The sequence below is a fragment of the Arvicanthis niloticus genome, chromosome 5 (assembly GCF_011762505.2).
Source record: "Arvicanthis niloticus isolate mArvNil1 chromosome 5, mArvNil1.pat.X, whole genome shotgun sequence".
Lineage (NCBI taxonomy): Eukaryota > Metazoa > Chordata > Mammalia > Rodentia > Muridae > Arvicanthis > Arvicanthis niloticus.
Genome location: NC_047662.1, coordinates 1,044,639 through 1,070,971, shown reverse-complemented (window position 1 = coordinate 1,070,971; position 26,333 = coordinate 1,044,639). Strand labels below are relative to the sequence as shown.

At 51.7% G+C, this 26,333-nt stretch overlaps 1 protein-coding gene across 2 annotated transcripts in view; it reads right to left on the bottom strand.

Annotated features, from left to right (window-relative positions):
* Ski (SKI proto-oncogene) overlaps positions 1–15,136 on the bottom strand; it is a 67,675-nt gene extending 52,539 nt beyond the window's left edge. For both annotated transcript variants that reach the window (XM_034502366.2, XM_034502367.2), the window contains exon 1: positions 13,899–15,136. In XM_034502366.2, coding sequence (XP_034358257.1) covers positions 13,899–14,867 — 969 coding nt within the window. In that variant the 5' untranslated portion in view covers positions 14,868–15,136. The remainder of the gene's footprint in view (positions 1–13,898) is intronic.
* Between the last annotated feature and the right edge of the window lie 11,197 nt (positions 15,137–26,333).

The following is a 26,333-nucleotide window of genomic DNA, read 5'->3' as shown; positions in this document are numbered from 1 at the left end:
AGGCCCAATGATCTGTGTCTCCTGGTGCTTCAGAATCACTAAGTGCCCAGCTGGCGACAGTTCACACCACTTAGACGCAGGCTACAACACTTGTGCTCAGGCCACTGTGGCTTCTGAGAGTGCTCGCAGAATACAGCTGGCTCTCTCAAAAAAGGGGCCACAAGCACTGAAAGTCTTCAAGGTGCTGCATAAGACAGCTGCCTCGATGTCTGCTCACAGGGTATTCTAGCGCCTCCATTCAGAAACTCATGACCTAGGATCAGAGTGACCCAAGCCCAGCCATGCCTTCGGATCTCACCCCAACCACTACACAGATCTGCCTCTCTCTAAACTCCAAGAAACTGACACTTAAGCCAAAGGCACAAAACACAGTTGAGCTACTACTCACAGGAAAGGAGAAGGTGAGAACCTCGACCCACAACAGCAAGAAATAACTTTCACTTCACCATGGGCCAATCACTGTCAGGGCCAGTGAAAAAATGCAAGCTTGATAGTCTACCAACTCTCCCTTTTCTTAAAGCCAAACACAAAGAACCACCTTCCCTGCAGCTACAGGTCAAAGACTACTTACTAGCCCCAGCTCTAAGCAGGAGGGTTGCCTTTGGAATCCCACAAGTACCACCACCCCCACTACTAGCAGGGGATCCTAACATAATTTGCAAAACAAAGGCAAGGGCCCAGTTTTCAAGAACTACCCTGGCCTAGCCCCCACTAGCCTCCCTCATTAACACTCAACAATTATGACCAAGCCTGACAAAACTGTCTAGGTCATCTCAGCCACGCTGCCAGGCTACCAGGCCAAGAGAGACACTTACAAACCAATGCTGAGAACAAATGGCACCTGGCCTGGCTGAATAATCTGGAGTGAGGGCCCTGAGAGCCCTCGAGGCTACTCCCAGGTTCTGGACGTGCTGCTACAGGCTCCAGGAAGGAAACAACGGGGCTCTGCATGGGAAGTGTACATGAGCTACTATGGCTCACGGCACACACAGACTCTCCCGCACTATGAGGCTACAGTAGACACAACCTAGCCGGGCCACCTCACCTATCACTGGTCACCCACAGGCTCCCTAATAACACCAAACCAGTCTAGCAGGGCCCAAGAAGAGGCCATGATGGAGCAGCTCTGATGAAGGGAGCCGCATACAGAGGGATGGTGCCTGGAGACAGGAGACTCAGCAGGGAGGGGCAGGCTCTGGCCAGTTCTTTCTTAAAGCCAAACTGGACAGATGAATGGGAAGGTGAGAGAACACATCCCAATCCAGAGGGGAACCCTGAAGTCCTCTTCCATTTCCTAGAAAACGGAGGTTGAGCCAGGGTGGTCCCTACTAAGTAGGAATAAACTGTGTGGTGGTAAGTGTGCTTCAGAAAGTCTTTTTCTTCTTTCTCCAGAATGCAACAAAACAGGCCCTTACAGCCTTAAGCCCTGCTGTCCTCTTCTCCCAAGCTGAAGTAGCCATCATCCAGGTCCCACCTCCTTCAGGCACATGCCACTAAAAGACACATACATGTGTACACATGTACATACACACACAGTGCTATCACACAGGCCTCACCAAAGACAAAAGCAGCCTACAGCCCATTCCCTTCTGCAGCTATAGGCCAAGCACACAGGAAGTGCTCCATAGAGCAGCATTTTTACTCCCACCTCCCACTACCTACTATTCAAGGCCCTGCTCCCAACCTGCCACACCATCAGCTGCTACTAGCTCCATATCAAACAGGAATCCTTTCTGTGATCCCTGCCAACCCCAGGCATAGCCTCTGCACTCACAGGTCCTCCCAGGCACTGAGAATCCTTAACACAGAAGGATACAATTCAGAGATGATCCTGTCTGCTGGCACACAAAGGACAACCGGGGCACCTTGCTGGCCACTAGACAAACCATGGTAGAAAGTAATACAAAATAGGTGAAAACTGAAACTAAACAAAACACACAAGTGGGGGTTGCCTAGTGATGAAGAGCACCTACTGCTGGGGAGGGGGCTCGTTTCCCAGGACCCACATCAGGTGGCCCACAACCAACTGCCTGAAACTCTAGTTCCAGGGGATCCAAGTCAACATCCTCTTCTGGTCTCCATGGGCACTCACATATGCGGCATTCACACACACACACACACACACACACACACACACACGCACACACACGCACACACACACACAGACACAGAGGGAGAGAGAGAGAGAGAGAGAGAGAGAGAGAGAGAGAGAGAGAGAGAGAGAAATATTCATAAAAACAAGAAGCCACCTCAGCCACATGGACAAAGGGACTGAATGACAGGGGACTGAACATCACCAACCACAGCAGAGGTGTGGAGGTGCAGATCAAACCACCAAAAAGTTCTATCTTACACACTCACAGGCTCAGGGAAAGAAAAGAAAGGTAGGTAGGTAGGTAGGTAGGTAGGTAGGAAGGAAGGAAGGAAGGTACTTAGGTTCCTACTGGTGACAAACAGCATGAGGTAATGCTGCTTGATGCCTACAACTGCACACCTAAGGTAAGATGCCCAGATATGCCTTTAATCCCAGCACTGTGGGAGGCAAAGGCAGGAACATCTTTAAATCTGAGGCCAGCCTGGGCTATAGCGTGAGTTCCAGGACAGCCAGGACTATACAGAAAAACATTGAATCAAAACAATCAAACAAACAACAAACAAAACAAAAGATGTGCGCAGCAGGGCAACAAACCCCTATAACCACACACTGAGATATATGAGCAGGAGGATCAGGAATGAAACGGCTGCAGCTACAGAAGTTCAAGGCCAGGGACCAGAATCAGTCCATCAGGTTTGGTAACAAGAAGCTTTTCCTGGTGGGCCATCTCACAGTCTCACTTCTTTTTTAATTACACATGATGCTTTAGGCCTTGTCTTATGTGTGCTACAGAAGATTCATTGTAGCAACATAGAATACCACCAATGCCTGTGTACTGTCAAGTAGTGCAGTGTGTGATCCTGTGTCTTAGCTCAGTGGTAGAATGAGCCAGCGCTCAGTCTCCAGAACTAGGAACGAATGCAGTATTATAATCTGGTACTTCCCATTGGTGTACCATTTTATTCCCACTCCAGCTCCTGAGAGTAGAAGGTGGCTGGTCACTGCAGTGCCAGAGATGTTGTTCTCAAGGTACTCCTGTCACCGGTAGGCTCAACGTCACTGCTGTGTGTGGCTGTGCTGTGTCTATGTTCTTGTGCTGATGTGTGTTTGGGGTCTTGAAACAAGAATACAGAATTTAGTTGGGTGTGTCTGGATGCACCTTGGGCTTGAGCTGCTGGTAAATCTGGGGCAGGCCCAGAAGTGAAATGGCTTGACGAGAGGCTCATAATCAGTGAAAGACAAGTAGCCCTGTCCCACTGGAGTTCCTCATAGTCTGGTGGGGGAGGGAGGAACCCCGCAAGAAGCTCTGCCTTTCAGATTCTCCAAGTCTTTACAGGCTGAAGCTAAAAGCCCTGGAGGTGGAAGAGGAGGGCAACCTGGGAGACTCGCAATCAATTGCTACCTGAAGGAGTACCCTGCGGAGAGGGGCCGAGGGGCTGTGCAGAGCAGGCAACAGACTCCAGGGTCGAGGCACAGGCAAGAAAGCTCATGGCTGCACAACTCCTCCTCTAGGGTTTTGTTTCAAGCATGAAGGCTGAAGGTAGAGGCCAAAGACCATTTCTCCCAGTGGAGAAGACAAGACCCAGGACACGCTGAAGAACCCTCCACCCTTTATCTGATGTCCTCAACCTTAAGTATGAAGAACAGGATCCTGCATTTCTTCCTGACATACCACTGATACCGTCTGCAGCAGGACCATGAGTGGCCAGCCAGGCCCCAACAATATAATGTGCCCTCGATATGTCCTTGCTGTATTACTATGGTGGTCTATCATCTTGCTAACAAAGAAAAAGAACTTCGCTTCTATATAACACCTACTTTTCTCTCTGCACTGGGACAGTCTCTTAGAACTAAAGACACTCCCATCTTAAAATCTACAAACTGTGCACCATGGGTCTCGATGCAGTTGGAAGCCCTGCCCATGGGTCCAGCTCTGCAAGTCTTCTCTCCTCCCCAGCAGTAGCATCTTCTCAGGTGCCAGGTGTCCCCTTCTCCCACTCCTCCTCACTCACTGACACTGGCTTTTGGAAATTATCACATATAAACCACAGCCAGAAGGCTGGGATAACCAGGACAGAGAAGAACCTGAGGACGGACAGCAGCGGTGCTTCATGTGGCAGGGCTGCCGTGGTAAGTCCTGGCCTACCATCGACACTCTACAGAGAAAAAGGTCACTTTCTCCACTTAGAGTCAGTTAAATTACCCAATCTCCCAAAACCCAATCCAAATTAAGTATTCAAACGAGAAAATAGACCTCAAGCCCAGGCAGGTGCAGTCCTGTACCTCAAGCCAATGCTTTAATAATAGGTCACATGCACAAAAGTGGTCCTACAAGGTAATAATGGAGAGCTCAAACCTTCCTCCCACCTAGCATTCCTCCCTCCTTCCTTCCTTCCTTCCCTTTCCTCCCTCCCTTCCTATCTTTCTTTCTTCCTTCCTTCCATGGAGACAGAGCCTTACTATGTAGCCCAAGCTGGCTTCAAAGATGCCATCCTCATGCCCCAGCTTCCCGGGTGCTGAGACTCCAGGCCTCTGCCACCAGTATCAGCTCTATCTAGCATGTTTCATGTTTACTACACCTTCTGCACGCTTAGATACACTGAGATGCATGAGAACTTACCTACCACTCTCTGACTGCCTGCACAATTCAGTACAAGTAAACTTGCACAGGCCTGTAGCGGGCATATTGGGCTATGACCGAGTCCAAAAGTACATGGTCAGCCATACCACTTGAATCTATGTAAGCACACTTCTCATATAACACTGTGTTCCTCAAAATACATCAGGCAACAGAGTAAATCTGAGGACTGTTATAAACCAGAGAGGAAACCTTCTTTTCCCTGTAACAGAGATGAATTTAATAGCAACAACAGGCAAATTAGAGTAAATTCTAAATCCAACCAAAGGAACCATTTATAACAACTACTCATTACACACAGAACATCCTGGTAGGGTAGGTAGGAGGGACTCAGAACCAGTAGTTGCCAAGGAAACCTAGACATGACCAGACTGTATCTGGACCCAGGTGTCAGGCAAACCTCTTTCCAGCTCAGGAGAATCAGAGCAAAGATTCCTGGCCTGAAGGCTTTCAGGTACCCAGGCAAAGAACTTCAAAAATCAGGACTCTTCACCTCTCTTAAATGGAAGAGTAAACATCAAGACTCTGAGAACAATGTCTAGGGATGTCTGCATGCATCGGATACCTCATTTGAGAGGACATATGCCCACCCACGTAGCTCCTGACTCCCATTCCAGGTACCCAGCTGTTCCTGGGTAGGATATGTGTGCTCCATCAGCACCAGACCCAAGTTGAAAGGAGGCTTCTCCCCATCATCAACAGGGAAGCCCGGGGAGTCACCCTGCCAGTCTGTGTCAGGAAAACAAGGAGTATGACCTAACTAACTGAGCTCTGCAGAGGCAACCTACAAGGCCCACCTTTTTTTCACAGTTTAAAGAGCTTCATAAATTGAGACAAACCCACTAGGGTCAGGCAAGCTGGGCGACACTTATTGCATAGAAGGATGTTAAAAAAAAAAAAATCACAGTTTTGATAGTTCTGCAAAAAAAAACTTAGCAAATTTACAACAAAACTGTCAAGTAATTAAAGCAAGGCACTTCACACATGAACTTAAACTGCTAATTAAAATCCCCTCGCTTAATTGACTACATTTGCATATCATTCAACTTGGGAGTATAATTCTTTTAATGGTTTGGGCAACACCGTTGTAACACCAGGAAGCAGGAGGCAGCAGGTGAAGCAGAAAAAGACAGCCAACACCATCAAACACCAGGTGGCAGCCCCAGCAGTATGACAGGGACGGTCCCCACAAGTGCCCAGAAAAGACTCCATCTCAGAGCATTATGGCCGCCGTAGGGATCTGGGCATCTCTCACCAGGGCCTCATCCCAAAAGAGCCAAACAAGCCAAGATAGGTTCTCAAGCAACACACCCCAGAACACAGGACACCCACAGTGATGTCCAGGGGGGAGAGCAGCAGGACTTCCTGAGGCTGCACTGTGGCCTAGCCTAGGGATGCACAAGTCCCTACACGAACCTCACTTAGTTTCTGCAGTACGAAGGGCCAAGTAAACCCTTAACATCACAGGTGAAACAAGGACCTATACACAGGTTCTTATGGTGTGGCCCAGTTGTCCCCCACCTGCCAGCCTGGTCCACCTCCTGCTAGAAAGATGAGATCAAAGTCCAGGCCCTGAGTTCACCTGCAATAAACAAGCCCATCAGCCAGTGTGGTGGTACATACCTGTAATCTCAACTCAAAGGACCAACGTAGAGGATCACAAGTCAACAACAACCAAGACTACATAGCAAGATCCTGCACCCTCCTCCCCAAAAAGCAAGTCCCTCTTCTCTTCAGAGAAAGATATTTGCCCTGATATTTGCCTCAAGACTGTTATCTTCAGGTGCCAGGGATGGGTGAGATGGAGAAAGGAGAGCACCCTAGCCCGACAGCCTAAACAGAACTGAACACAGGATAGGGTGCCCAAACCAAGACTGGCTTGTGTTGCTTGAGAGATCTAGAGTTGCCAATCCTTCAGGATGGCTGGGTGAAGCAGCACATCCCCAACACAGGCCCAATGCCACCTGGTCATCTACAAAACCACAAGGTGCCAGAAGGACTGCAGGCCAGTGGCAAGGGCCTCTCCTCTGTCACGCTGAGGGTGCAGGAGACACAGAAGGAAAGCACAAACTAATTGCCATGTTCTCCCCTTTCAGGTCCACTACTCCAGGATTTCTCTGGAGTGTACATTACTTTGGGTTACTAAATAAACTGAAAGGGGAGGGGAGGGGGTCTCTGAGAAAGGTCTGCATTGTCTACCCACAACTTCTCACAGAAGGGACCCAGATACAACCCCCTCAGGCTACACCAGGAGGGGACCATCAACTTGCACAGCAACTAGCACAGAGAAGTCCCTTGTGCCAGCACGCATAGGGACAGCAGTATGGTTGTGCAAGCAAATCAGTTTCCCTAAGTGCCCCAACTCCTGCAGGTCGCACACCTTCTAGGGCTGAAGACTATCATGAATGAGGGCCTCATGCTTTCTGGAGGCCTGGCTAACCTTACCTATACCTCAAGGAAGGGCAAGGCAAGAGAGAACGCCTCAGCCTCAGCTCTATAAACAGACATCAAGGTCAGGGAAATGGCTAGGTAGGGTAAGTGAGCCCCGAGTGCGGGTCCTCAGCGCCCATGCTCCCAGCATCTGTAACCCCAGCACTGGGTGGAAGAGACAGGCAGATCCCTGTGCTCACTTAGGCAGCTGGTCCAGCCACAACAGCAAACTCTAGATTCAGAGATACTCAATCTCAAAATGAGGCGAGGAAGGACAGGGGACACCCAACAACGGCTTCTGGCTTCGCACACAGGGCATGTGGACTCAGGTGCGCGCGCGCGTATACACACACACACACACCATGCACACACAAAAATAAAACGAACAGGCGCTGAGAACCTCTGTCTACAAGCAAAGTCATAGTCAAACTACAAAGTCATAGTCAAACTACAAAGCAAACCATAGTCAAAACAAAAACATTCCCATGTTACTTTTAGTGCAGAGCCAACCGACTGCTGGCAGCCGCCCACTCTGACTAGCCTTCCCAGCAGCAATGCCAGCAACGCCTACTATAGGCTGAGGGGTCTGTGAGGGCAACAGCCACTTCTCACTCCAGTTACTGACAGCACTACACTTAGAAACAATCTGTCCACTGACAGTGATTTTTTTCACAGCGATGGAGTAAGCTGATACCAGCGGGGACTATCAGCATAGAGTGTACAGGGACCACAAAATCACATGTAACAGCCTCAGGGTGGCACCACATGACAGCAGTTATACCTGAGGTATAGCCACAACTCCTCACTAAACTGGTAAACTTCAAACCCGTCCCCCAAATACTGTCACCTGTCACATGGTGGACGGGCTTTCCTCACACCTATACTCAGGGGAAGTCAGAAAGGGGAAGGGTCACATGAGAGCCCAATTATCACCCTGGCCCAGCTCCGCGTGCCAGCCCACAAGTCTTCATGGCACACCGGCACACTGGCACCTCCACCAGGTCCCAGTGTAAAGCCAGTTCCCCACACCCATGCCAGGCCACTGCATTTCCCTGAAACAGCCAGCACAGTGGGAGCTACAGGAAGCTGTTTCCAACAAGAGCTGCTTCTTTCACAGTGACCAGCGGACGTTCCAGAGGAAGCCACAGTCGGCGCAGAGAGGGCTGGGAAGAACATCAATGCTCACAGCTCCAGCCAAGGGAAACATTCTAGGGCTTTCCAGGCACCCCCAACTGGAGGCAGGGTCCAGGTATCCCCCATGTCATATGTGTAAGAACAGCCTTCTTCAGAGCACTCGGTGAAATGGATGCATAAACAAAGAACTACACTAAGGACAATCCCAACCTTCCTTCCCGTCCCTTCTGCAGCCATGGAGATCTGGGCACTAAGGCCCTCTGGCAGTGACTGCTTGCTTCCACTGAATCATCCCTCCACCCCCACTACCCAGAGACCCAGCTGTGATCAGCCCCCACTCACTCCCAGAAGCCAGAAACAAAACACACCCTACCACCACAGACAGCAGACAGCTCCCACAGTGCACACAAGAGCCTGGGTGGGTATGGTGTGGCACCTCATCCCGTTACTGAAGTCCTAGCATTCTTTCAGTCATTAGAAGCCAGAAAAGTAGGCAAACAGCACGACAGATCTTGGGTGACTCTGGGCTCTTGCCAAGATCCCTTTATCTGTTTCCACACAAACAGGTCAGTGACTCAAAAGAATGTAGACAAGCATAGCCAAATCCACTCACAGGACACTTGGTAGTGTCACTGTAACCAGGTGCACATGTCCCTCAAGGGCCGCAGGCTCCTGCCCTGACTTGACTTATCATTTCCACTTCCAAATCGGGGTCCTCTGTTTCAGAAATAAGAGGATACTAGCAGCTATGAGTCTAGAACCCAGGGATCTCTACAAAGCAGCACAAAAGCTTGGCGACAGGACCTTATGTGCAGAGAGAGCAGTTCTGTGAGCAATCGGTGTATGTAGTAAGCAATCTGTGAGCTTCCTACGCTGTGGCTCTGGTGACATGGGTGCTTCCAGGGGGTGATCCGGGATAACCTCTCAAAATACCTCAAAAGGCAGCAAGATCATCCATGTGCAATCCTTCATCTAGAAAAGGGACCAGACTCCACTGGGTCACAAGAGAAGATGGGAGACACCCTTGATGGAGTAGTGTAAGCAAGTCAGCATGATAGGACCCATGAGGTATTATCAGTGGCTACAATTGACACTGACCAAAACCTGTTCCTGACCACACAGGGCACCTCTCAGCCAATGATCCCAAGCCCCCAACTACACAAAATCTAGCTCCCAAACCCACAATTCCTTTCCCTTCCCTGGCAGCCAGTGAGAAGGCAAGAGAGGCTCCCCTCACTGTTCAGTTCTCCTAGATCTCACAGAAATAATTTAGTCTCTGTTTTGATTCAAAACAAAACAAAAAACTTTTAAAAAACATTTCGGTTGAAACTTGCATAATTCTTCTAAAGGAGAAAACTTCCCTCAACTTTCGCAATCCTTAGAAAGAGACCCTGTTGCAGAATCCAGCCCCAGCCATGGCCACCTCACCTCCTGCCAGACAGCAGGGCAGGCAAGCCCCTCAACCGCAGCCTCCCTTCTGGGGCTGCAAAGACAACAGCTCAGACCTGGGGAGTAGGGGGGAGGGGGGAGGCTCTGCTCTAGGGCAGGGCTGGGTTCACACTTGGCCCAGACTTCCTCACCCTCTACATCCTGTCTGCCCTTAAACACTTCAGACAGACATTACACAAATCAGCTGCAGGGGAGGTTGAGAAACGGCTGAGAGAGAGTCAGTGACCTTACTCCTAGAAGCTCCTTGATGACCAGGGCCTTCAGTGGGCATCCAGGGACAAAGGTGAGGGCTACTCAGTGACCCTGCTTCCTCCAGGTGGTGAGGGACCCAAATGGCTCCCAGAGGAGCCCCAGAAGGTATCAAGATCGGTGGACGAATAGGCTGACAGGCTATGCTGAGAACGTGGCTCCCTCAGAGGTGGGTCTGCACAATACTCATTAACCCTCCCTGCACAGCTGGCTGCAGTGTCTTAGACCCCACTGTCAAACTGCTGTCCCATTCTCTGAAGACCTACTGGCCTTCGATTGAAACTACCACCTGGCAGCTATCCTAGACCCCAAAAGCCCCCTTCTTTTACTCTTGGACCAGGGCCTGACCTCAGGAACAGATTCTTGGCCCAAGCATCTGGGTGGGGGTGGGGGGGAAATCAATACCAACTCTAAGAAAGTTGAATACTCTTCAAAAAGAAGCCAGTGAACAAAGTGCAGTTGACCTTTTAAAGAACACCCAGACCTGCAGGTGTCCAGGAGACAGGGTCCCAGCATATTGGCACTGTCCTCTCCTAAGGCAATCTTCATGGAAAGAAAAACCACAACCGGCCAGTGATAAACAAATGTGATCCCAGCACTCAGGAGGTAAGACCCTATCCCAAGAGAACTGAAAGAGCAAACCGCTACCCACCGAGAGACTTCTGAACCCAACACACCTTACTCTGCTCTGTACCCTAAGGCCACAGCCATGTCCCAAACATGCCCAGGGCTCAGTGCTCCCTAAAGCTGACCATTGACTGGGTATCTAAGAAACATGACATCAGTCCTACTGTCCCACTCTGAGGAATCCCAACAGTCTTCATCAAGTGGTAGCAGCTGACAGAACAAAGTCCTGAGAACCCAGGCTTCAGAACCCAGGCTTCAGAACCCAGAGATGCTGTAACCTACGATAACCCAAGTTCCTCCACACCAAAGCCCATTTCTCAGACCCACAGGTGGGACCCTGCTCTCGCTGGAAGGAGACCAGGAGACACTGCAGCAACTGTGGCCAGCCTGCAAAGGCAGCTGCCTGTGACTACAAATCCTCCTATGGGACATCAGCCACATCCCATGAGGAACACAAAGTCAAACAACCCAAGAGGAAGAGAGAACTGTCCAGGAAGCTGCTGGATGGAAGGGAAGGCTCAGAGACTCCCATCCATCGGTGCCCTGCCCCTGACACCAAAAAATGATTTTAGGACAGGTTCAACAAAGCATTAGTCCTAATTTACTTCAGAAAAAAATGAGGTGCAGAGGGGTTAAGCAACTTGCTCAGTCTCACACAGCCAGTGAAGAAGAGAGTGGGAATGTGATCCCACAGCCAAACTGGCTCTCTACATATCTGCTAGGAGCACCCAGGCAGCCTGCATTTTCTTCGAAGCTTCAACAGCACAAGTGGACATTTCCTGTTTCCCCGTGACATTAGAAGGGTATTGCAGAAGACCACCAGTCTTCCCACTGTCACAGCTCACATGCCAAAGCCCGGAGTATGGCAGCCCACACGCCCATACACTCAGTGACCACAGGAATCACAACTCCACCTCCACCAGGCCAATCCCACCCGATCCAAGCAGACCCTACCTCAGCCAGAGAGAAGCCACCCCAGGCAGGCTGCCACAGAGCAGAGCGGCCAAAGAGAGCATCAAGGACTCGGCAAACCCACTGACCTCTACACCTTCCCACCATGGGCTCAAGAATCCACTCCTCTCCACGAAGAACTCAGCTCACCCCTAGTTCAAGACAGTCCACGGGCCTGTCAAGAGCTGCACGCCCTGAAGTTCCAGCATGCTCTGTCCCCTGTGCCCTCCTCCTCTGTGAACCAAAAATGTTAACGTAAGCTATGAAGGAAGGAAGGCAATCCTGACTTCTAGTGAACAATAGCGGGCACTCAGGATACCCTTTAGGACAAGAGGAATATGGGCAGCCATGGGTCTGCACCCAGACTGACCTCCCCTTCCTGGGTGTTACCTATAATTCACCGAGATAAACACATGGCTGCCTTGTGGAGACTGAAAAGAGGACAGACAGTCCAGCCTGAACCCCCAACTACAGACTCATAGTCAAGGGATCAGCAATACTGATGGCAGAGCTGAGAGGCAGAGCTCACCCAGAAGCTGGGAGCACCTTACAAAGAGGAAAGAGTCGTGTAAGCACTCAGAAGCTAGTCAAACTCTAGAACCCAAGCTGAAGCCACCACTGCCTGAGAGGAGCTGGAGATACAGAGCACCTGAGAAACTTCCCTTCACTCAACAAATGAAGTGTCAGAGCACTCCCAGGGTGGCTAACAGGGAAGAGGAGCTACATACAAACCATGGCGGAAATGACCCAAGCACATGACCATGGCTCAGCACACAGCCCTGCCTTCTAACCTCACAGTGGGCAACTGAACCATCTCCTCTGAGCCCAAAGAATCTCATTCCCAGCACCACAGGACTTGTAAGAAGACAGGGATCTTCTACACAGCAGCAGCTGGGACAAAGGGGACCATGCTGGTCCTCTAAGCCTAGACAGAAAGACCACAGACACACAGGACCCAGACAAACACAAACACAGACACACCCAATTCAGACAAGATTCTCTGCCTGCTCCCAAGATAAGAGGTGTGAAAGCGTCCCAGAGGCATAGCCTCTCCAGCCCCACGTCTCTACAGTGGTCCCAGCAAGTCACCATACACGTGACCTCAGGCTACACAAGGGTGCAACCACCCCAGACAGACAGGTCTCCGCTGGTGGACCCTACAGCCAAGTCCATTTGAAAAGCCCTGCCTGCAACATGGCCCGGCTGAGGCAAAAGTGCCATAGAATTCACAGCATATGCACACCCTCTGCAGCACCCAGAGAACGAGGCGACCATCCTTCTTCAGAGCCCCTCCCCCCACAACTCTGACACTCTGCTGGAGGGGCGCCCAGAGAAAACCGGGCTGCAGCATCTATTCACAGATTTAGAAGGAAAAAAAAAAGTTTGATGCAATAGCTGAATTAATTAGGTCTCCCAAGAATAGCTGAGCCAATGCAGCGTTCTGTGTGTGCAATTTAATAAGCCTGGATATTTAAAAGTTAAAGATACTTAGGATGCATATGCAAAGAAACTTCCTGTGGACTCCACTGAATGACTTAGGTACCAAGTGGCCCAGGAAATGCCCAAGCAGATCTCACAAAGCTTTCTTTGACTTACATACAACACAGCCTGGGCTGACAGGCCTCCACACCAAGCACAAGAGCAACAGAAGGAAATGGGTGAGTCCAAATAAACTGCAGACCATCAGCAACTCCGGCAGGCCGCTGACCACGCCAAAGTGGCCAAAGTGGCCCTCGACGTGAACAAACAGGAGACTCCAGGGGTTGCAAGTACCAAGTCTCTGCCAAGACAGCTAGCTAGCTTCACTTTGCTGTCTGCCCCACGATTTAAAGACAAAACAGGAGAGGCCGGAAACATGCAAGGATAACCACCTGAGGACCACAGGAAGGAACCCCGGTCATCAGAGAGAAAGGAGGCAAACTTCATTCTCACGGGGACAACTCTGTCGAGGTCCCAAGGCGACACGGGCCAGAAAGTCACAGCGTAGGTCCAGGCCCTCTAACCTCCCAGAGCTTGAGGTAGCCTTTTTCTCAGACCTTAAGAGCTTAGCATGTATGGTCAAGGACTATGAGTCCCGAGAGGGCTTTCCCGGTTCACTCTACTCCATAGGTACAGCGCTCAGACAGCACGAAGGTGGCCTTATGGCCTTTCCCACAAGAGGCCGACAAGCCCCCTACTTAATTTCCTGAAATCAAAACAACCCAAGGCCAGATAAGGTCGACCACGAGCCCCAACCTTTAAAACCCAGAGTCCCCAGAGCAGAAGGACCCCACCTACCCACCATGGGCATAGCTTGCCAACCCCCCAAGACCCGGGGACACTTACCCGGGGCACCCTCCGCTTGTACTTGTTGGCATAGTCGAACTTCTCCTTCACGTCGTCCAGGCAGCGGCCAAGGCGGGCCTGCTCCTCCTTGCCCGTGTAGTCCTGGCTCAGCAGGATGTAGGCCCGCCAGTTGGCTGAGTCGAAGCCCCAGTGGCAGGTCCGGTTCTCCAGGGCCTTGTGCGAGTGTACAACGAACTTGTGCGGCGGGTACATGAGGCGGCAGTCGAGGCACTGGATGCAGGCGGCGCTAGGACTGCTGTACAGCTCGGGCACCAGCAGCCCTTTGCACTTGCCGAAGCACTCGTGGTACACGCGGACGCTGCGTTCGCTGAGCTCCAGGCCCAGCGCCAGGCTGGCCGCCAACTCCTTCTTGCAAGGCGGCGGGTAGGCGCCGCCGTAGAGCAGCGCGTTGCACAGGCGCTCCGCGTCCGTCTTGGTGATGAGCCCGCAGGAGGGCGCGGAGAAGGGCAGGATGCCCATGACTTTGAGGATCTCCAGCTGGTCGGCGGTGCAACGCGAGCAGTAGATGTGCAGCTCATCGCACACCGAGTTGATCTGCTGCAATGAGAAGTCGCGCAGCACCGAGTTGAGGATCTGCGGCAGGCACAGACGCTTCTCGCCTCCCACCACGAAACAAGAGATGGTCTCCCCTTCCAGCACGGTCTCACAGCGCTCGGTGGAGCGGTCCGACGGCATGAAGAAGGGCCCGGGAAGCACGGGCGGCGGCGGCTGGATGGCAGGCAGGTGCAGCACGGGCGGCGGCTCCGCGGCAGTGGGCACCGGCGCCGGCACTGTGGCCGCACCCGCCTCCTTGGCGCTCTCCTTCTTGTAGGCCTCCTGCGCCCAGCGCGCCGAGAAAGCGGCCGGGCCGCCCAGCGAGCTCATGGAGCTCAGGTGGAACTGCTCCAGCGTCTTCTGCAGCCCCGGGTGCGGCTGGAAGCCGCCCCGGCCGGCCGCTGCAGCTTCCATGGTGCGATCGGGCTCCCCCGGGCGCTCCCGCTCCCGTGCGCCCGGGCCCCCACGGCCTCCGCCGCCGCCCCGCGCACCCCGCCGCCGCCCGCGACCGCGGCCACGACCGCCCCCCGTCGCCGGCTCACGGCCGATCACGGCCCCGGCCTCGGCCTCGCCCGGGGGCGCGAAGGCGAAGGCGGGCGGGGCGAAGGGGTCCCGCCGCTGGAGCCCGCCGCCGCCCGGGCCCGGCGCCACATCCACGCGCCCCGCGCCGCGCCCGCCGCCGCCCGGGCCCCCCGCGCGCCCCCCGCGCGCCCCCCGGGCTCTAGGCGCCGGGCATGCCCCGGCGCGCGCCGCCAACGCCAACGCCAACGCTCGCGGGCCCGGGGCTCGCGGGGGGCGCGCGGGCAGGTGCCGGCGCCGCGAGGCGCGAATCGCCGCGGCGGCCGAGGCCGAGGGGCCCGGGAGGAGCGGGGGCGCGGGCGCGGGGCCCGCCGGGCCGTCCTCGCGCGGCGCGCCGCCGCTGCCCCGCTCCTCCCACCGCGCTGCGCCCGCTCGGCTCGTCCCGGCGGTGCTGACCGGCCGCGTCGCGCCCGCCGCCGGCCCCTGGCGGCCTGCCCGCCCACGCGGCCGCCTGCCGGCTCCGGGCCGCCCGCCGGCCCGCGCGCGCGGCTCCCGGGACGGCGGAGGCGCCTCTGGCCCGCGGCCTCAGAGCGCCGCGGCGGCGCGGGGCTCTGCGCGCTTCGGCGCACATCTTTCCGGCGGCTCGCTCCGGCTCGGACTGAGCGCCGGGAGCTGAGCTCACGCCGCCGCGCGCCGCCCCGCCCCGTACCGCCCCGCCCCGCCCGCGCCAGCCCCGCCTCCCGCGTTGTTTGTTGCTGTGCGTCCGCCTCAGCCGGAGTGCGGGCCAGGAATGTGACCAGCTCCGGGCGGGCTCTTCCAAGAACGCGCGCTCCCCCTCCCGGGCTCAATGGCGCTCGGCTACACCCGGACCGGACTCGGCCAAGCTCGGCTTTGTCCGCCCACAGCTCGACTCCGCTCGGGTCCCCCGTACCGGAGCTCGGCCCCTCTCGGCACTGCTCGGCCCCGCTCGGCCCTACTCGGTCCCGGCTCGGCCCTGCTCGGCCCTACTCGATCCCGCTCGGCCCCGCCTTGTGGAGGCCACTGGAGGCGGCCACAGCGGAGGCGCCTGGGGCCCCCCTTCCGGCCGAGGCCGCTTCCTGCGCGGCTGGGAAGACTCCGGTCCTGTTGCCACCATGGTCTTGGGGCCCCCCGAAACCCACAAGGTCCCTGCCACAACCACAGGCCAGCTGAGTGGCGGTCCGCAGTAGATCTGCGTCGCTGCCGCCCTACATCCCCGGGTCCCCATTCTACGGGAGACACTGGGAAGTAACCTTCACTCCCCACACTGCTGGACGTCGTGCTACACGAGACACTCATAACAAGGACACCACAAAACAAAACCCAGGCGCCCTCCCCCATAGCAAGGATGCCACAAAACATTCGGGTTCTGATACAAGAATGTCTCAAAGCACGCTAGGGTCTCCACACAACCGAAGTTTCTGTCCCCGTATGATAGGAGAAACACAACACGCATTCCAGGTCCCTACATAAAGGATACCACAGAACACTCATGCCAGGTCACTCTTATGAGAGAAGATAGCACAAAACCCCATGTGCCTACACAACCTCACAAAGAACCCACCAAAGGTCTCCAGAAGCAGAAGGACTGCCCAAAGTACTTCTGGGTTTTCGTGTGTAGTGAGGATACCACCTGATATACAGAACTCCACACTCAAGAACGACACAGAATTGCAGAACCTACGAGCTCATCGCATATGACCTAGGGATGCCGAGATGCAGAGGAGGCACAGCTTCGGAAAGCCCTCTCACCAGTGATACAGATACCAGCAACATCTGTCTACTGGACCCTGTTCTGTGAGAGTGGGAACTTTGGAATGCAATCCCGCATTGAAGAAGCTGTGCCTAGTAGCTATTGACCCTTCTTGAGGTCAATAGCTATTGACCCTATTGAGCCTGCCATTAGTCAATAGCTTGGACAGCAGGTCTGTGATTCTCAGGCTGGCAGCTGCTATAATCCTTACTCTGCAACCTCCAGGACTGCATACCCATTTGCATATCACATATCTAGCTTATGGCTTGAGTAGGACAACACTAGCCCTCCATATATTAGCTATGCAATAGGATCAAAATAGGACAGTCTTGCAGAGTGACACCCAAAGCAGGCAACATATAACAGAGTGGTTGACACAGGGATTCAAAACCAGAGCCTGAAAGGACAGATTAAGTGAAGAAGTGGGAAGTGCCTCAAACTGGCCTAGGCATCGGCCTTTCCTGATTGGTGAAGTAAGAGGGCAGCCTGGGTTATCTTCAGCTTGTGACAAGTTTCTTATCTCCTGGGTAAGACCAGAACAGACACAAACCAACACTCCTAGACACAGCACCTACCTTGGGGCTGGCCAAGCATCTCTGTGCAAGCCTCAGCCACCCCTACCTCAAGGCAGGCCTTGATATTCAAAGTGCATTTCCCTGTCTGGAAACTAGATCATTCCCGATACAGAGACAAAAGACTGCTCCTGCATTCCCACAGTGCCCAGGGGATCATCCCTCCTTGTTAGCATAACTCAGGCTCTGAGCTTACTCTTCTGATTTCATTCATAACGAGGAGTTCCCTCTCTTAGTTGTCTCTTCTGTCAATACCTATGACAACTGGTAGGGATTGGCAAGATAGCTCAGCAGGTAAATAGTTACCCTGAATCCTGACACTGTAAGGGACAGAAAGAGAAAAATGTCTCCTGTAACTTGCCTGCTGACTTCTGTACATGCTCTATGCCATGAGCCTCCCCACAACTTAAAAAAATTGTTTTTCAGTGTAGCAAAATAAACAGTTGTGTTTTTTTCTTAAAGGCAGCTGATTATTTCATGAAGGGACTATTTTTCAAAAAACAAAAGAGACTTAGTTGTATCCCTGTCGATAGCTTGGTCTGCCTACATGCAGACTCCGTTCAAATTAATGTCACATTTGAGAGAGTGACTTCCTTGCATGGGATTATATTTCATTTACTTTCGGGCAAATTATAATCCAAAGAAGGTAATTGAGACAGTCCTTGAATGATCTGTGCATCCTAAAACACACTTTTTATTCAAGCATTTGGGAACAGAGTCAAACAGATCTCTGAGTTCCAGCCTAGTCTAGTGAGACCCATCTCAAAACAAACAAACAAGGAACTTGTGATCTTTATCTTTGTGGGGCCTTGGGCACCAGTCTGGGTGGCCAGCGCTTTCAAAGATGCTAAATGTATCCTGTAGCTCTCTGGATGTAAGACCCAAGCCAGGAACTAACATTGACTCCGAGGTGCAGAACCCAGCATGGGAGCCATGACCAGGTGCAGCATAAAGGTACTTGTCCCTAAAGGGCATATAGGTAAGATGTGCAGGGTCAAGAGCCCTAGAAAACAAAGACAATCTCAAGCTAGATTCTGTAGCTTCCCACCTCAATGGTTTCCCCTCTCCATTCAAGAGGATTGAGTTTCTGAAGCAGCCAGACCCACAGGGTCAGGGCAGCTATGACAGACAGCTAGCAAGGCTCCATGTGCTCTCTGAGCTCAGTGGAGATTTTTCACCTGCTAGCTTTCTTCCTTCAACCCCTCCCACAGCTGTTCTGGCCCATGACACAGTCATGCTGTGGGCCAGGCCTCTATGTGGGTAAATGGAGCATCTAGGCCACAGACACAGTCGTTCCCAGTGAAGAATTGGAGGCTTGGTGCCTGCCTAGAGGATGCAGGCAGAAACAAGGACCCAGCTTCACCAGGCCCACCAAGCTTACTGTCTGGACCTTGCTATACTGGTGTGCTTGGACAGCTTGTCCCCCTTCCATGTGTGCACACTTGTTGATCTCCCTATGTAAGTGTCAGCTAGGGTCTGATGGGAAAGGAGAATTACCTGTGTGTGAAAACGGCATAATGAAACTCATTACTTTGTATGCTAACTTACAAATTAAAGAATATAAAGAGGGCTGGAGAGATGGCTCAGTGGTTAAGTGCACGGGCTGCTCTTCCAGAGGTCCTGAGTTCAAATCTCAGCAACCACATGGTGGCTCACAACCATCTGTAATGGGATCCGATGCCCACTTCTTGTGTTCGTGAAGTCAGGGCACTCATATACATAAAATAAAAATAAGTAAATCTTTGCCGGGCAGTGGTGGCGCATGCCTTTCATCTCAGCGCTTGGGAGGCAGAGGCAGAGGCAGGTGGATTTCTGAGTTCGAGGCCAGCCTGGTCTACAGAGTGAGTTCCAGGACAGCCAGGACTACACAGAGAAACCCTGTCTCGAAAAACCAAGAAAGAGAGAGAGAGAGAGAGAGAGAGAGAGAGAGAGAGAGAGAGAGAATGAATATAAAGGCAAAGAAGAAAGGGAATCATATGGTGTTGGGTGATACCGTGTGACTTCCAATCATACCTATAAACATGTGTTTGCACAAACAGGCCATGACTCCTGGCTTTATCCACTGAAGGAGAGACTCCTCCATCAGTCTCTGAGCATCAGAGAGCAATGCAAGGCACAAACCTTGGCTTCTGCATTCCAGTCTCCTGAAAAGACCCAGAGCCTGGAGAGAAACACTGAGAAGCAGGCAAGCCTGGGACAGGTGAGGAGGAAGACTCCCCAAGAATGAAGGCATGAGCAGAGGTCACAGAGAGAATTTGGGGGAGCTCCCCTTAGCCAGATAAGATGATGTAATGGACAACGGGGATGGGTAGTAATTACAGAGCAAGATATCACAAGTTCATACACATTTAACATTTACTAAAATATAATAGTTAAAAGCTAAACGAGAACCATTTGCATATTTAAAACTGTCTCCTCCGAAACTGCTTATTTGTTACACAGGAAAAAGAGTAATTTCCCGGTAGAGATTCTGGAAGCTACTATTTCAACTGAACCACCAGAGTGGATCCTGTAAGTAATAAGAAATAGCTGCCCCACCTCTATAGTGTGAGCAGACCCTGTACCCACCTCTGTCACTATCTCCAAGACCCACAACCTACATCTAACCATGACAGGTTGTCAGCAATGAGACATTCAAACATAGATCTGGGCACTTTCCCCAGAAGCCTCAGCAGGAACATTTATAGGCATCAGGGCCACTGCAGGCAGGGAAAGACCAGGCATGTTGAAGGCTAACCAGGACAAAGAGACAATGACATTCAGTCTAACATGTGCTCCTGACCAGGTTGACATATCTTGTCACAACAAAAGGCATTACTGGGGCAACCATGGAGCACTGGATTGTGTCTTATTCCCAACATGACCTGGATGGCCCTGTTAAGATATTACAAAAAATTGTCCTTGGGGTATGGAGAATTGCCATATTAGCCACTGAGTGTCTGAGTGATGGACTCCTGAGTTACTCTTGCAGCATTTCTGTAAGTCTGAGATTGTGTCAGAGTACAAACCTTATTGTGTAAGGCAGGCTGAGTTCTCCATCTCTGCTGAGTACGTATGAATGACAAAACTAGAAAGAATAGAGAAAGTCCTCTTGGGGGTCCTGTGGGAACAGACAAGATACCAGAGCATGTGCTACATACAGCTCAACCAAGACAGTACAAGGTCCCCTTCTCAGCCCAAGCACAAATACAAAAAATAAATATGCCAGGAGAAAAATGTGCTGTTTAAGCTTTCAACAAAAACATACAAAGAGAGGTAGAGATAAGCATGGGACCTATTCATGCCACTGTTGTAAGAATGAAAACCAGATTGTCAACATGAGTCCTGGGGAAGATTCCCACTCAGTGAGGGGTAGGGATTAAGGCCAGGGTGGGACAGAGTGAGGTCAAGTGTCCATTCTGAAACAGTAGATGGGACTTGGCTTCTGTCAAGACAAGAACTAAGTAAGAGCTGTCAAGTCTGAGGACAATCAGCTCAGACCGATATAGAGGATAGAAGGATTCGAGAAAATATGGAACCAAACAGGATGCGTCTAGTTGTCTCAAACTGAGATGAGAGCTTGTTGGAAGATAATAAGAGAGATTACCTGGATCTGGAGAAAACTCAAGCGATTAAAAAAAGAAAGCGGCTGGTGAGATGGCTCAGCGGTTAAGAGCACTGACTGCTCTTCCGAAGATCCTGAGTTCAAATCCCAGCAACCACATGGTGGCTCACAACCATCTGTAATGAGATCTGATGCCCTCTTCAGGGGTCTCTGAAGACAGGAACAGTGTGCTTACATATAATAAATAAATAAAACTTAAAAAAAAAAAAAAGAAAGAAAGAAAAGAAAGCAAAGCAAATACTAACTTCAGGAAAAAACAAAGAGAAAAACACAAACAGAGTTTACTACTTGGCTCAGCCGTGAATGATATTTACATAGTTATAGTGATATAAATGACTTAACAAGAAATTATAAAATTGCTCGCTTGGGAAGAGAAAAGAGAAAGCAAGGTAGGCAGAGAGCATTGGGTAAGTGTGGTGGCTCACACTTTAATCCCACCACTCAGGAGGCAGGTGAGTCTGGTCTACAAAGGGAGTTCAAGGATAGCTTTGACTACACAGAAAAACCATCTCAGAAACAAAATAAAAACAAAACAAAACAAACAAACAAACAAAAAAAACCCAGCCAAACAAAAAAACCAGCCGGGCAGTGGTGGCACACACCTTTAATCCCAGCACTTGGGAGGCAGAGGCTGGCGAATTTCTGAGTTCAAGGCCAGCCTGGTCTACAGAGTGAGTTTCAGGATAGCCAGAGCTCTACAGAGAAACCCTGTCTCGAAAAACAAAACAAAACAAAACAAAACAAAAAAAAACAAGTAAACAGACCCTCATTCTCAGTTATATCTTACCATGCCTTAGAAGCTAGACAAGGGACAGAAAGAGACTTGTAATTTAGAAATACAGAGAGTGGTAAGACAAAAATGTTTGAAAAGATTGAAGGAAGCCAATTAAGGAAACTGGGAGACACAGGGGGAAGGCCTAAAAGAGGCTTACAGTACATCTTGCAACTATCTCAACTTTGGGGGCTTTAAAAAATAAATAAGAATTTATTTTATTCTTATTGTGTGCACGTGCCAAGGCTCACACATGGAGGTCAGAGGTCACTCTCAGGAGTCTGTTTCCTACCATGTGAGTCTCAGGGGTCAAACTCAGGTCATCAGCACCTTTACCCAGTGAACCATCTCATCAGCTCTTTTTGGTCCCTCTATGTATCTGTATTTCATTCGTAAAAGAGAAGCGTGCTGGAGATATAATTCAATGGCAGAGCCCTTGCCTATACGAAGGAAAAAGGAATAAAATGGAAATAAGATTTTTTAACATTTTTTAGGTTATTTGTTTTATTTATTTATTTGTGTGTGTGTTTTTTGTCTGCATCACTGTACGTGTCAGGTCCTGTGGGACTGGAGCTAACAGACAGCTGTGAGCCTCACTGTACATGCTCAGAATAAAACCCAGGTCCTCTGTGACAGCCACAAGTGCTCCTCATCGAGTTCCAAACTCTCCAGCCTCCATAAAATGTTGTAAACCGAAATTAATCACTATCAGTGTTCCTGGAAAAAAGCTGACACAGCACTTTGGTTTTATGTGCTTGTGTGGTGCTCGGGATCAGACTGAAGGCGTTGCATGTTAGCCAGGCGTTTAAGCACTGAGGAATAACCCAGGCTGGTATTTAGAAACTTTACAGCTTTCATTGTACATACAAAAACAAAACAAAACAAAACAAAACAAAACAAAAAGAAGACGAAAGTGGGTTTTGTGGAGTGAAGGCGCCATTGGTATTTTAAATTTTCTTCTTTGCATAAACCTGTATTTTCTAGTTTTTTTTTTTTTTAAATAAAAAAGATACTTTTGGTTTTGTTGATCTTCTCTGTTGTTTCTTTCTCGACCATTCTATCCAGGAGAAACGTCCTCTACAATGGGAACTTCTGTAGGATCAGCCTTCTTGTCTATACAGGGTCACTTGTTCTGGGTGGTCTTAGGCATATGCCTGATTTCCCTGGGATCATCCTGGAGCTAGAGCAAGCTTGGGGTCATTTCGTGGGACTCAGCATTCCACGGGCAGTTTGATCTGCCTCCAACACACAGGAAGTAAAAACAGGGCTTGTCCTAGAGTTGTATCTATGGGCACTTGTGATCTGTGGGCACTATAGGGTGGGCACGGTGTGCCACTGCAGCAGCTAGTCCTGCAGCAGCTGACCACCTCAGCCAGCACTAGGCCCAGCTCTTCCTCCCTTCCACTTCAGCAACTTCTGATCCTTGATATCCTGCCGGTGGAAAGAAAGAAAGAAAAGCAGGACCTCTTTCCTGTGTCAAACAAGAGTGCCTGTTTGCCTGCATCACTGCTAACCTAGAGAGGGCAACCATGGGGTCACAACCCTTTGAGGCCCAGCAGAGGACAATGACCAATCTCAGGAGCTCATTGATCCCTGACCTAGGCTGGGGAAGCAGGGTGAGCTCCTGGGCCCTTCTCTTGCAGAAGACCCCTATCTAACCCATTTCCTGATACAGAGTTCTAAGGCTGAGGACACAGCATCAGACATGAGAGGGCTTCCATCCCGAGCAGCATCGACCCTGGAGCTGACAATGTATCCAAAGCCTATGGACGGCCAACACAGCATTCCACGAAAGGCCAGGCTGGAGGAGCTGCACACCAAGGCTGGAGGAGAGCATATACGGACACCCTATCCTACAGTCCCACCAGAGCCTCCTGGACCCTGTCCCTTGAAGCATGCTGTGCTGCTCTGGAATGTGCACCTAGCCTGCCTTAGGCTCCAGACACACTGAGCTGATCACAGCACAGCCGCCCTGTGCCCATGGCCTGCAGCGTTCTGCCAGGCCTCAGCCCTAAGGCTAAAGCTGTGGTCCCAAGTGGCTAAAGGGTTCATGTGTAAAACATGAGAGCGAAGGCCCAGAGCTGCAGGGCAGAGGGGCAGGGATCATTGCAGCCCCAGTACATCCCTCATCCCTGTCATCCTCTGGGCTCCCGTTGCTGTTGCATTGCCTGACATATGGGCAACAGTGTCACTGTCACCCGTCACATAAAGGTTTAGTCTGCTTCTCCAACAGTTAAGGCCACTTCTCAATACTTCTCCCAGGGCCCAAAGCTACAGTGTTGTTGGGAATCGTAGTAGAAGTTCATGTACCACATGTTCAGGGGCCCTAGTGTCAGACTTATTTCACCTTATGGCTCAAAGGGTAGTGTTAGTGACCATACAGCACACTAAACATTTGAGGACACTAACTGGTAAGGTGCTGAGCCCTGAAGGCATGTTGGCTTAGAGCTCAGACACCATCACCAAGAGAGTACAGGGCAGGGGATATTTTCAGGGTCAGACTCCAGGGGCCTTGAGGAGACCCTACTGGACTCTCACCCAGACTCTTACCCATGAACTATACCTGTTGTGCCTCCCACCACTCAAGCAAGGCACTGAGATCTTTCTCTTATGTAGAGGGAGTCCAGCCTTCAGACCCAGACCAAATCTTCGTGCGAGCCCCAACCCCTTCTTCTCTTCCTTCTTGCTCCTCCCCTTAGTGGGTCAGCCCCATGCTGCACACCTAGGCAGCCCCAACTCCTTTCTTTCTATTCTCCTCTTTCACGCCTATAATTCGGGGCCACAGACCCTCCTCAGGGGCTGCCTACCTCTCAAGATTCGGCATCTTAACATGTAACTACCCAGGCTGATGAGCCAGGTCCCTCATGACCCGTGTACCCTCACTGTGCCTCTTATTGTCGGGGTCTGCAGGCTTTATAGGCTGTGAGCAGATTAGAGACTCTAACCACATCTTAGGAAGTAGTTCAATGTCCCAGCAGAATTGCCAAAGTAAGGTGGTTGTTCGGCCTGCTCTGGAAGAGGATCCCTATGTGACTAATACTATGTCTACTGATCATCTTGGTCCCAAGGAAGCACCAATGGCCCCTAACATAGCCTCTTTGAAGCACCCTCCTCCATCTTGGGACTTAAAATCTCTCCAGAGGATTGATCACTAAGATGCTGCCCTAACCCCATCCTAGGCGAACACGTGGGTTGTAGACCTGCTGGGTATTGGAGGCAGGTGATGCTGCACATGCCCCTAAGAGGCAGAGAAAGCCAAAAGGGAGGAAAGGTGGGTGCACAGCTATTGGTCTCAGAATCTGGTCCCACCAGAGACACTCTTAGAGCAAGCATGTACCCTGGTTTTGGACCCTGTGTGTGGAGGAGGGTCAGAAGGCAGAGGGCAGCTGGGCTTAGGAAAGAGCTCTGTTGCCTCTTACCCCTCCACACCCTCTGGAACTTCTCCAGGGAAGGACCTGGGTAACTTAGGAGGAACCTTTTCCTCTGAATCACGGTCCTTCTGGCACCAGGCTGGTGGGGGCAGCAGGGAACACTTGGGCCTGTGACTACTTGGTGATCAACCATCACATCCACCCGACACACCCAACATCCCAGGCCAGCCAGAATATCAGCGTTTCATCCCATTCAGGATCTGGGAGCCCCTTCTTGCCTCCATAGACTCAGCTTGTAGCTCTGCTGCCCTTGCACCCCTGGTGTAGCATCCTCCTCCCTGTACAGGCCCCAGGCCCCTCTCCCCTGGAAACAGGGCCTCCTCATAAATCTGAGCCACACTTGGTTCCTGAGCAGGCCCCCTCCCGCCAGCCCGCCCTCCTGCCGTCATTTCTGGCAGGCCCTTGCAGTGAGCTCACACGTTACATAAGGCATTCGAGCTATTTCTTGGGGGAACAGCTCCCCCTTCGTGGGGCTCCATTTACCCTCGCCCTCCTCAGCCACCAACTGCCAAGCCAAGGGAGGTCTGGGCATGAAAGGACAGACCCTGTTCAGGGAAGGGGTTGCCTCTACTCCTGCCTAAGGGGCCCCCTCGCCATCAGAAAACAGCGGTATTTGCAAGAAGGATACACGAGCCCAGATGCCCAGAACGTGCCACCTCAGGGAGCTCGGAGTAGAGTTGCAGAAGAAGGAAGGAAGGAGGGAGGGAGGCAAGAAGGAAGTAAGAGAGAGGGATGAGGAAGGAAGTCGCACTCTGGGCTTCCCGGGCAGCAGATAGCCACCCACCATAGGACAGACTTTTGTCTCTGCCATTCCTCCAGGAAGGTTCTTGGGTTCATCTCAGGGCAACTAAGTTGTCCTGGGGCCTCAGGCTCAATGTTACCTAGTCAGCTACTAGAGTCTACTTTGGTCAGGACGTAGGTTCCTCTGGGACTCTGGGAAGCAGCGGCTGCTTGGGAAGAAACCTTCAGGTGCTAAGTCTACATGCTGATTCCTGTGACCCAGCCCAGAGATGCAGGGAATCCTCTTAGACTTGCCCCTTCAACCCCACTGCTGCATTTCTGTGGCCTGGGACTTGAGGGAACCTGTAAGGACACTCAGCAGACACCCCCACCCCGCCCCGCCCTGCCCCACCCGGGGGAGTGAGAGCACAGCAACGGAGACATGCAAACAGTTTGCACTGGATATTTCTGAGTGCTGGGCCCTATCCCAG